Source organism: Malania oleifera, chromosome 7 (assembly GCF_029873635.1).
Source record: "Malania oleifera isolate guangnan ecotype guangnan chromosome 7, ASM2987363v1, whole genome shotgun sequence".
Classification (NCBI taxonomy): Eukaryota; Viridiplantae; Streptophyta; class Magnoliopsida; order Santalales; family Ximeniaceae; genus Malania; species Malania oleifera.
Window position 1 is genome coordinate 101,494,384 of NC_080423.1, and position 12,167 is coordinate 101,506,550.

At 35.0% G+C, this 12,167-nt stretch overlaps 1 protein-coding gene across 3 annotated transcripts in view; it reads left to right on the forward strand.

The window, feature by feature from the left end:
- LOC131160260 (DNA (cytosine-5)-methyltransferase CMT2-like) overlaps window positions 1–12,167 on the forward strand; it is a 78,601-nt gene that overhangs the window by 13,542 nt on the left and 52,892 nt on the right. For all 3 annotated transcript variants that reach the window (XM_058115717.1, XM_058115719.1, XM_058115718.1), the window contains exons 2-3: window positions 8,742–8,776; window positions 8,900–9,002. In XM_058115717.1, coding sequence (XP_057971700.1) covers window positions 8,742–8,776; window positions 8,900–9,002 — 138 coding nt within the window. The remainder of the gene's footprint in view (window positions 1–8,741; window positions 8,777–8,899; window positions 9,003–12,167) is intronic.

Below are 12,167 nucleotides of genomic sequence, written 5' to 3' on the forward strand. Positions count from 1 at the left end.
TTGCTTCTCTCCTCCATCTATAACTTTGCAGCAAAGTGCAATTTTTATCTCAACTAAGTGCCAATTTCCAGCTTGGCGAACCAACGCTTAATGCAGAAATACTCTCTGGAGGTTTGGGGCTTTTCACCCTAGGGAGACATAATTCCTACTTGCTCAAATTTGATACAGCCACAAACAAACAATAGATGGCGCCAGCAATTTCACATAATAGAAATTCAACATATGCATACACAAGCTATGCCATAGCAAGTAAAACCGTCATTCTTACAAGATGAATATCTATCACATGAATATTTCCCAACCAAACAAAATATGCAGCCACGATTACCAAAGAGAACATATATGCAGACACATCTAGTACCTAGAAATGAAAAACTTAAATCTGTTAGAATTCAATCTCATTCAGGTTTATACCCTTTTTCCTTAGGAAAATCTCCATTTGTACCCAAAATTCTTAGATGAGTAGCTGAAAATTTACAAATGCTACCTTGATTTCCAGCTTCTCCAAATTTCACCTGATTAACAACAGGTACTTGCTGCCAGCTGCATGTCAAGTGTCCCCTTCTAGGTTGGAAACATGGTAGGACAGCAGCAGATGGCGGCGACAAGGATCCTGCAGTGCTGCCACCTATGTGCCAGGTATTCGCTGCTGGTCTTCAATGTTGCCAGGTGGCTGGTGCTGGTATGCAGTTCTGCAAGGTGGCTGCTGTTGGTCTGCAGTGCTGCAAGGTGTCTCACCTGGTTTCAGCATATCCTTGCTTTGGTTTTTTTTTGCCCCAATCCTTATGTCATTTATGTTTTAGCACGACTCTAATAATTTCCTCATCTAACCCCTCCTATCACTAATAAATTTAATGAAATTTCCAAAATATCAATCAACATAATTAATGAACAACATGATTAGCATGAACTTGTTTAGTACAAAACAAAAGCAAAAACCATGGTTATCACTTAACCAATGCTCCAATGCCCCAATGCCACTCTATCTTGTCCTTATTTTTGGCACGTGATTGACTGTGACTCCATCCAAATCCGATGGAATCACTAGTCCTCGGGAAGAATTTGTTTTGCAAAACCATCATTTGAATGCAAGTAAGAAGCCAATTAAGAGTGAGTATTTGTTAAAACACAAGATATGTACATGTATTTTATGAAGCAACCAACAAGATAGTTTTTATTTCATTGACAAGCTGTTTACATCGGACTGTATGTCACAAACAACATTTTTGCACTTCCTATACTAAATACATATTCGCCAGAAAAATAAATGCTTAGTATCTCTACTATCTTCCTACCAACCTATAGTACATGCAAAAAATGTCACTCTTGGAAAACTTAACAAGTGGGTTTTTCGTTCAGTTTGAAATTGTTAAGGAGTAGGGTGAGCAACCATGAGCTCAGTAGATATTCTTAATTCTGCTCTTAAGATGTGATTTCTTATATGCATACGCATAATCAACATAATTGTGCTGTCTCAAATAAGTGTAAATTTTTAACCTCAAACAAGTGTCAACTTCCAGCTTTGCCAATCATTATTTAATGTGGAAATACTCTCTAGAGGTTTAGGGCCTTTCACCCAAGGGAGACACAATACCATACTTGCTGAAAGTTCACAATATCAGTGCCACAACAACACATGGTGCCAGATATTTCACCCAATAGTGATCCAACATATGCATACACTAGCTATGTCATGGCAAGTAAAACCATAATCTTTATGAGATGATTATCTATCATATGAAACTTTCCCAACTAAACAAAATATGCAGCTATGATAACCAAAGAGAACATATATGCAGCCATATCAAGTAATTAGAAGAATATCCAATATCCCTAAATGAATAAATGAAAATTTAGAAAATCTACCTTCTTTTCAGCTTCTCCAAATTTTTTTAAAGTTTACTCCTAGTTTTTTGTATTTTCTCCTGATTTTTCTGATTTTCTGCAGAGTTTTATCCCTCTTCCTTCCTCTCTCTCTTTCTCTAGAACTAGGCTTTAGAGCAGAAGTTTGTCGTACCTTGTTTTTGTTGCTGCTCTGCATGGCTGGAAATGGGTCAGGAAAGCAGCTGTTTGCTGCCAGCTGCCTACCAAGTGTCTTCTCCTAAGCTGAAAACATGGCAGGGCCAGCAGGCTGGTGGCAACAAGAGCCTTGCAGTGCTGCCACCTGCATTCTTAGTGTCTGCTGTTGGTGTGCATTGCTGTCAGCTGCTGGTCTGCGTTGCTGCCAGGTGCCACATCTGGTTTAGGATGCCCATGGTGTTAAATTTCCACGAAATTGTCGAAATTTCTGATTTCCGTCACACTCAAAATCGAAATGGCAGTCGATTTCCGTTTTGCATAATTTCCGTCGAAATCTCAACAAATCATCCAAAATTTATTGAAATCTTGAAATTTTTGCAAAACTTGTCGAAATTTGAACTATGCAATTAAATTTCCTCAAAATTCAAATGAGAGATTTATGAGTGAAATGAAATTTCTATTTTAATTTATTTTATTTATTTTTATCAAAACAAATGATTATTACAAGTGCTTTAGAAATTATATGAAAAAAATAAACTTGCAACAACATTTTATTTAACCATTCATTTCTAAATTATCATTATTTGTATAACAAATAATATTTAAATGATTTATGTATTTCATTTGTATTAACTGATTCACTAAATATGTTTAATGTACATTATCTTACAAATATGTTTGACGCACATATTATATTACAACTTCTCCACCTTATACACAGCATTGTTGTATTTACTTTTAATATATTAGTCCTAAAACTTACATTATTATGTTTATTAATCATTTCTAAAGTTTCATAAAAAATTCCATGTTTTACTAATGATTTCCATTATTCTTTCAAATCGAAATCGAAATCGAAATTTACATCGAAATTGAAATTTCTGTAAAAATTTCCATACTTTCGGAGCTTCAAAATTTGAGTCAAAATTTAATACCTTGAGGATGCCCCTGCTCAGTTTTCTTTTCCATTTCTGCAGAACCCTTATGTAGTTAATGTTTGATATTGGCTTTCTTCATTTTCTTTCATCTAATCACCTCCTACCACTACTAAAAAAAATGAAATTTCCAATATAAATTAACATAACTTAATTTTTGCTAAACACAGTATCAATTCATTCAATACAAATGCAAAGCAACAACCATGCAAATCTTTTAAAGTAATTTAAATTACCATGGCTGAAGGGTATGGTTATCACATGGATGGAAAAGGTTTTGCAGGAAGTGAATTTGTGGGTGTCTCTCTTTTGTGATTTTTTATCAAGGTGAATAAGGAGGCTAAGTCCTGGTTTCAAGCTTTTAGGGGCAGGTGAGCTCCTATGCTCTTCATGTTGCCTTTTTACCATTGTGGCATATGCTCTAAGCAGGATGATTAATAGAGGGTTGAAAGAGATTTGGTGAAATGGATTAAAGTCATAAGGATCTGCCCACAATCCTCTTTCTTTCACAGGGCAGGAGCAGCTTCTCTAATGCGCTGACCATTTCACACGTTTTTTAGATTATGTTGGGGTTAAAAATTAATTTCTTTAAGAGTGGTATTGTGGGTCAAGGCATTGATATGAGTTCTTTTGCTAGGCTGTTTGGTAGTGGTGTTCTAAGCTGGCCTATTACCTTCTTAGGTGTCCCTTTAGGAGGCAATCCTAGCATTGTTTCTTTTTGCAACCTAGTCTAAGAGGACTGCTAGTAGGTTGGAGTTTTGGACGGGTTGACCGTAGAAAGGAGCTTTTTTTTTTTTTTTTAACTTTAGGGGGTCATATTACTCTCATCCATTCTTGTCTTTCTTTTGTTCTCTTGCATTATTCAATATTATCCCATTTTTGGAATCTTGGTGAGGGTTTCTTGGAGATTAGAGAAGTTAATGAGGTATTTTTGTGGTTAGTGCTTGTGAGTGTGTTCGAGATCATTTAGTAGGGTGGACAATTATGAGTAGGTTTAAGGCTTTTTCAACTCTCAAAATGGGATTGATTCCAAACATATATGTGATGGTTCCTTACTTCAAATAGGGTACAAAATTTAAATTTGGTATTTTTAGATATTTTTTTCAAACCTATTGCTGATACTAAGTAGCAGTCAAATATTTGTATCCATTTTTCATGATATTATGCATGGATTGGATATATCATGACCAATTCTTCAAAAAAAATTGTTTCTTCCATAATGGAATCTGATAAGTGAGATTTTGAGCAAGTGTTTATATAATTTTCTTTTGTCTGAAGAAATAATTCATCGTAATAATGTGCATCATTGATATCAACACATTTGAGATTGCGAAATGTTTGGAAATTCCTCTATTCAATCCTTTTCCTTCTTGTTGCTAGATATCTCATTTGTACACTTCTTCTCTTTGTTTCGAAAGCCTATATGAGTTACAGATGCAATTCAAAAAGGTTAAATCTTTAACTGAATTCTTTCTGGTTAAAAAATCGCCTTCTAGTTGCTTTGGGACAATTAGGAGATTCTTTAAATAAAAAATTCGGGGTTCCATAAGTATCATACCAAATCCCATTAATCAAAATTTTTTTTCAAGACATATGAGATATCTAAGTCATACAAGTGAAGAGATCTATTCATTGATAAGAAAATAAAAAAAATGTAAACGGTGATTGGATTGTTGATAAACGTTAAAATAGAATCTTGGGTCACACGCAATGATTCAATTGATGATGAAGAAAGAGAGTTCTTGGTTTAGTTCTCCACCTTAACGAAAAAAAAGGATTGATAAAATTCTAATGAGTTTGACTCAGTAATCATTTATCAAAGAATGACTCTGGTTATCAAATGATTGAGCAAGCGGGAGCAGCTTACTTACAATACTTCGTTGACATTCATAGAAAATATCATATGAATTATGAGTTCAATACATCTTGTTTAACAGAAAGACAAATATTTCGTGCTCGTTATCAAATCACCTATTCACAAACTTTGTGTGGGGCTAATAGTTTTCATTTCCCATCTCATGGAAAACCCGTTTTGCTTCGCTTAGCCCTATTCCACTCGAGGGCTATATAGGAATTGGATGATCCTATTTGGTCAAATATCTTGCGGCAAACTCCTATGCTCCTTTCATTACAGTATTTGTAAACAAGTTCCTTGATAACTATCAATATTGATGATTGTCACCTTGATAGGGATCCGAAGCTAGCGACAAACTCCTATGCTCCTTTCCTCACTATCAATATTGATGATAGTGACCTTGATACAGATCTGGAGCTGCTAACTATGATGAATACACTAACTATGGATATGATGTCGGAAATAGACTGATTTTATATCACCCTTCAATTTGAATTAGCAAAAGCAATGACTCCTTGCTTAGTATGGATTCCAAACATTCATGATATGATGTGGATGAGTTGAATTGCTTATCCTTGGGTTTATTAGTGAACTATCTCTTTAGGGATTGTGAAATATGTTCCACGAAAAATATTCTTGTTATTGCTTCGATTCATATTCTTGAAAATTTATATCCTGCTTTAATAGATCCGAATAAATTAATTACATGCACTAAGATATGAAGGCTTATTATTCCACAACATTGAAAGCACTTTTTCACTTTTTCTTATACTAGGGGATTTCTTTTGGAAAATAAAATGTTCATACTAATGAATTCGGGTCCATAACCATAGGTTAGTGCACAAGATCTTGTAGCACTTACCAATGAGGCCCTATTGATTAGTATTATATAGAAGAAATCAATTATAGGCACTAATACAATTAGATCCGCTTTTCATAGACAGACTTGGGGTTTTGTAATCCTAGGTAAGATCCGTTCAAGATCATGGGTTCCTTTTCTATCAGGTAGGAAGGGCTGTTGCACAAAATGTACTTCTAAACAATTGCCCCATTGATCTTATATCTATCTGTATAAAGAATAAATCATGTAATGAAGGGCGCCGCAATCCTTACTTGCTCAAATTTCAAATATCACAAGCACTAACAGCACACAATGGCAAGCAGGTCCAATTATTTTACAAAATAGGAATTCAATTGATGCACTCACGCTTAGTTTTGTAGAAGATAAACAATCTTCCTTGCAAGATTTACAACTATAATAATTTCCTAACTACTAAGAAAAAGTATGCAGGTAGGAAAACCAAAGAGAACATATCTGTTGCTATATATATATATATATATATATATATATATATATATATTAATTAGCAAACAAATGTACTTACAAATCCTTTCCTATTGGGATTGAATTAAATGCAAGTTTCTACCTTTTTCTTTGAGGAATTCCATTATTATCTAAAATCCCTCGATGAATAAATAAAGAATATGGACTACCTTGATTATTACCCTCAATTTACTTTGATTCTTTTCTGAATTTCCTATATTTTTCATGATTTCTCAATTTTCTTGATTTTTCTTGAGTTTGAACAGAATTTTCTCTCTCCTCCTTCTCCTTCTCTCTCCTCTTTCTTCTCTCTCTAGAACTATGGTTTACAACAATGGGAATAGGTATTGCGATGTTGTTGACTATATTGTTTTGGAACTTGGAAGTAGTAAAACAAGACTACAACTAGTGGGATCCAAAGTGTGCTAGGGGTTGTGTCCATTCCCGGCTTATTAGTGTTTTGATCTTCTATGTTTTTTTTTTTTTTTTTTTTTTTGTTTTGTTTTTTTTGGTCTCCTCCAACTCCTGTTTTATTCAAATTTTGACTTGTACTCTCTTAGTTTTAGCTCATCAAATCCCTCTTCTATAACCACTAGGAGCTAGGCAGGCCATGTTGTAAGTTTAAGGAATTGTCAAGGTAGTGGAAAATATCTTCAATGGTGAAGGCTACCATAATAGTTGTTGGCCCATAGCCTATTAGCTTAAGCTTTTAGGTAAAGTGGTAATCTACCAGGCATATTGGGTTCTAGTCTCATAGGTTGCGTCTATTGTGGTGGCATTCAAAATATGGTTGCATTCTTTTTTATAGGTGTTATTATTGTATGCCTATCTCTTCATGTGCTATAAGACTGGACATGCAGGAGATGGTTAAAGCTTGATTATACATTGTTGGCCCACAACCAGTAAATTAAGCTTGATGAACGGTAAGGTTGCTCCTTTGTGACCAGTTGGTCATGGGTTCGAGTCCAAGGAAACAACCTCTTTACATAAAAGTAGGGGTAAGGTTGCCTACACCGTGATGACCCTCCCCTTACCCTCGCGAAGTGGGGAGCCTTATGGCCCGGGGACGCCCTTTTAGTAACCTATAGTTCCAAATCTGCTAATGATTTGGATTAAGTATATGGGCTATGAAAACAGCAAAACTGTAAGATAGTCCTTTGCACAAAAATATTTTTAGGATTAGTTGTTGGACTTGGCACCAAAACTACAAAACCTAGAAAAAGGACACAATTTTGCAAAAAAAAAAGTGCTTTTTTCTTGGTTAGCAAACAAATTAATATGGTGAAGATGTTGTAGATGCTTCACCATCTTAAGTCCACAATACAGGCTAGAATGTCATTAATAGCCCACTAGGAATTTACCTTATGGGTTGCAAACATGTGTTATGGTCCGTAAAGAAAAGCTAAAAGCATGACAAAATTTGGAGGTCATGCCTAGGCACTCAATAGATTATCCTTGGTCTTCAGTTCAATTTTTTGCTTTAACCTAATTTGAATTTTGTAGAAACCACTGTGCAACTATATCTTGGGGTGGCCGTTAGGAGCTGCCAATGTAGCAAGCTTTGCCTCTTTGCATACGGAAACCTATTCTTGAGGGTGATCTTATTTATGGTGCTACCATCTATTCGCATCCGTTAAGATCCATTTTCTTTGGCATAAAAAAGGCAAGCTAACACACAGTATGTCTCACAAGTCCTTCACTAAAAGTGCACTTTATGTTTCATCCCATAGTGGGAAAGGATAGGTAATTAGGAGCTTGGAACCAATCTATATTTGAATATCTTTGATAGAATTACTGTACATTGTTGGCCCACAACCTAATATCTTAAGATGTTAGGTTTAGAGCTATGGTTGCTTAACAATCTGTTATAGGTGGAAAGTGACAACTCATTAAAAGGCTTAACAGGTACAAAATCTGAGAACTCACATATAGGATCAGTGGCTAAAATGGTGATGGACTCTTCAGTAGTGATTTCTATGAAATTTTTTTCAGATTTTAGTGAAATCCAACTTGGCATTTGAATTGCTTCTTAAATTACTTGCTGCATATTTAAGCTTAGTCCCTGGTGTTGATAAGGAGTTGATTGTGACATAGGTTGTAGTAAAAATGTGTGTCTTTGATGTGAAAAAAGAACTGTTAGAAAGATTTGAGTGTTTGACGAAAATGCTGTAAGTTGGCTGAAATGTTTAAAATGATCAAAATGGATATCTCATTTTGGAAAATGTAAATAAGATACAGATACTAGGAAAAAAAAGAAGTAATGGCACTCATGGAATAGAATAAGCTGGTAGAGAAAAAGCTAACTTTTAGCCTTTAAAAGTTCCAAATCCGTAGCTTTTAAAGCTTCCCCAAAGGCCAAAGTAAGTTTCTTAAGAGTTGTTTACAGAGGTGTTACACGCAACTTTTACTTATTAAAAAGGAGAAGTTTGTACAAAGAGGGGGTAGGGACTCACCCTTAGTAAATAGTGACCTATCAATGCAACATTTGCGTGAATTGAGACTGGATTTTCTCTCGTAAGTTGTAACTTGCATAATTTTGATTACTTTTTTTTTGGGGGGGTAAATATGACCATCTAATCATTCTCTTATAACGTCTTGCTTACTGCAGGGTCGACAAAGTAAAAATAAATGCTTGACATCTAAGTCGGTGATCAACTCATACTCTTCAATTAAAGCTCTCTCTCTCTCTCTCTCTCTCTCCCTCTCTCTCTTTCTCTCTCTTCATGTTTTCCAATATATTGTGTTGTTTACTTGTCTTTCATGTAGTGATGATGACGAGGATGAGTTGGTTTTGAATGTAAAGTGTCACTATTATCAAGCTGAAATTGAAAATTGCATTTTCAATCTTGGAGATTATGTGTATGTCAAGGTAAGGTATTTTTTTCGTTAATATTTTTTGCATGTATATATTTTCATGTAATGCATCAACATTCTACTGGAATTTTGATAGAGTATATTTGCATTTTATCACTATTGAGACATTTTAAATAATAGCTGATTGCCTTAAGTGGCTTTTGTCATCATATTTTTGGGAAACAAATTTTTTGTTAGATTGGCCGCATTATCTCTCTCTTTTTCCTTGTCTTTGATGTCTTGAGTAGGATGATTAGTTGTGGAGTGAATACGGGATTTATGAAGGGCATTAAGATGGGTTTAAGGATGTTGTTTTTCATTTATAGTTTGTTGAAAGTTCTAGCCTTTTTTTTAAAAGATGATCTGGTTATTTTTCAAATGTGATTACTCTTTTGCAAGTGTTTGGGAGGATATTAGGGTTGAGTAGTAACTTGTGCGATTGTGGGTTGGGTGCTATTAATTTAGAGGATTGGGTTTTTTTATCTCAATTTGGTTACATGGGAGGGGTAATCCTAGAGTGTTTGGAATCCTATTTTTGGAAGGGTGTTAAGTGGTTGGAAAGGGGGCTTATTTCATGTTTTTTTCCCCTTGTCTTTTAGGAAAGGGAGTGGGGGGTTCATAACAAATTAATTGATGCTTGTTTGTCATTTATTCCTGTGTAATATCTTTATTTATCTTAAGTAGTATAAATGATGCCTGAGAATGAGGGAATGTTGGTTTAGAAAATTTGGCACCAAAAAGAGGCTAGCTTATTAGGTTCTTTTTGAAAATTTCTTTTTTCATAGGTTCTAGACCACCTAACTTCACCTCTATTTTCCCTATTGACCTCTCTAAGGGTTTTGTCGCAATCATGCAAAGTTACGGTGACAAATGGAAGTTTTCATTTTCAATTAGAATATGTAATAGGAAATATGTTCAGATTTGAAAAATAAGGTTCAAAATGAACTTACTTAGCAGCCTCTTCTATTGACTTTTTCTTTTTTGGGAGAAAGGGGGGGGGGGTGTTGGTGGGGGGTGAGGGGAGATTTAAAATGTGAGGACCATAAGTTGGAATGCTAGAGGTATTAGGGTATATTAGGAGAGGGAATTTATTAGCGAAGTTTTGGTCAGATATTCTCTTGATATAATGTTACTTCAAGAAACTAAACTAAAGAAAATATAAGGTTGGTGGGGGTGAATGAGGAGTATTTTGGATGGTAGGTGTAAGCAATGGGAGAATCTACCTTCTTAGGAGGCAGTTGGGGGCATTCTTATTGTTTGGGTTATTTGTTCTATTTCGAAATTGATAGCCTTGTTGCATTATTCTCCCTCGGTTTTGGGAGATATGAAAGGTAAGGATCAGTTATGGATTGATGGTTAACTTTTGGTCTTTCTAGACTCACTTTTTGATTTTTTTTCTTAGAAAAGCAATTGCTAGTCTAATTCTTTCTTTTTTGTTCTATTAAAGGTAAATCTAAATTGTGGTTTTGAGCACATGGAGTGTTGAATCTGTTATCTCCTTTCTTGTTTGTGCTAGTAGTTGATGTCTTGAGTAGAATGATGGATATGCCAGTTGGTCAAGGTCTTGTGAAAGGGCTGAAAGTGGGTAGAGAGGGTTGTGTCTTGACTTCCGTTTGCTTATGATACTACTTTTTTTCGTAGGTGATCATGGAGATTTTTTTTTGAACCAGGGAAGAGTGTTATTGTCACTATTACTTTGAGCTCTAGTAGATCTAGGAAGTTGGCCTTATTAATAAGTTGTGGTATTTTGAGTTGACCCTTGTCTTCCTTAGGTCCTAGTGTGGCAAACCTAGGTGGGTTTTCAGGATATAGTGGTGGAAAAGGTGTCTAAATGTTTGTATGGGTGAAATGGTGAGTTATTTTCTCTAGGGGACGTCCTACTCTTATTCAGGCTTGTTTGGCTAGTTTCCCACTTTATTATTTGTCAATTTTTAAGATTCTTATGACAATAGCTAGTAATCTTGAGAAAATTATGAGAGCTTTCCTTTGGTATGGTGTTGCAAAGGAGATGATCACTTGGTTGGGAGATTGTGTGTAGTTCTAAGGTGGATGTTTGTTTGGGTCTTGGAGAGTTGGTGTCTAAAAACATTGCTTTGGGTAAATGGTTATAGCAGTTTCCCGTCAGGGAGTCCCCTCTTTGGCATAGGTTATTAAAAGTAAATTTCCTAGCATGTTAAATAGGTGGGATGCTTTCTTGGGGTTGTGTCTAAGTTTCTTGGGGCCTCTCTCTCTTTTTCTCGCTGGTTTTGTTTTTCTTTTTCTGATTCTGCCTTTCACCTTTGTTCTGTTTTGTTCTTTCCCCTATCTGTTATTTTTTTGTTCCGGCTCCCTTTTGCTACTGCTGCTTCTCTTCTTCTCCTTCTCTTCTTCTTCTTATCTTCTTCTTCTTCTTCTTCTTCTAATTCTCTCAATTCTATCAATATATATAAATTCTAATATCTGTCCTACATTAAGAACTTCCTTCCTTGTCCTTTCTTTTCTCCCAAAGACCCAAACAAATTCAAGGATTTTTGTTTCTTCAGCCCTAAAATCATGGAAAAAGCAATAAAAATTTTATGGGTTGAGAAATCTTGTTTCTTCAATATTCTTGGATTTTGTATCTTGAATTTAGATTGAAGAATTCTTGCAATCCCTCGTTGCTTAAATATTCTTCAATTGATTTTTCATTAGTAGCATCAAATTTCCTGCGACAGAGACGAGAATACAGCAGCCGAAGCCATAGAAAATCAAATCTTGGTTGACCCAAAACTTCATATTCATTTTCCAGCCCAACTCCTATTTGGGCAGATTGAAGAATTCTTCAATTCCTCATTGCTCAAAGATGCTTCAACATCAATTTTCCTGCATCAAAGGGCATTTTTCAAGCAGTTGTCTTCACCTTTTTAGTTTCAGCCACTGGTGAGATCTTCTCTCTTGTTATTCCTTTTCTTGTTACCGCTGTTAAATATATATTTTTTTCAATAGTTGGTTAGCTGTGGTGATTTTTTGTCTCAGATTTGTAGGCTTAATATTTTTTTCTTGTGTTTTCATTTGCAAGTCTTAAAATATAAAAAATTTATTTTTTATTTTTTACGTCAAAAATACTGTTGCATGAATTTTTGTCTAGCTTGGATGCACATTGCACACTAAAAATCTTATGCCTTAATATAAGGTTACACAGCTACACTTTTGCTAAGTTCAT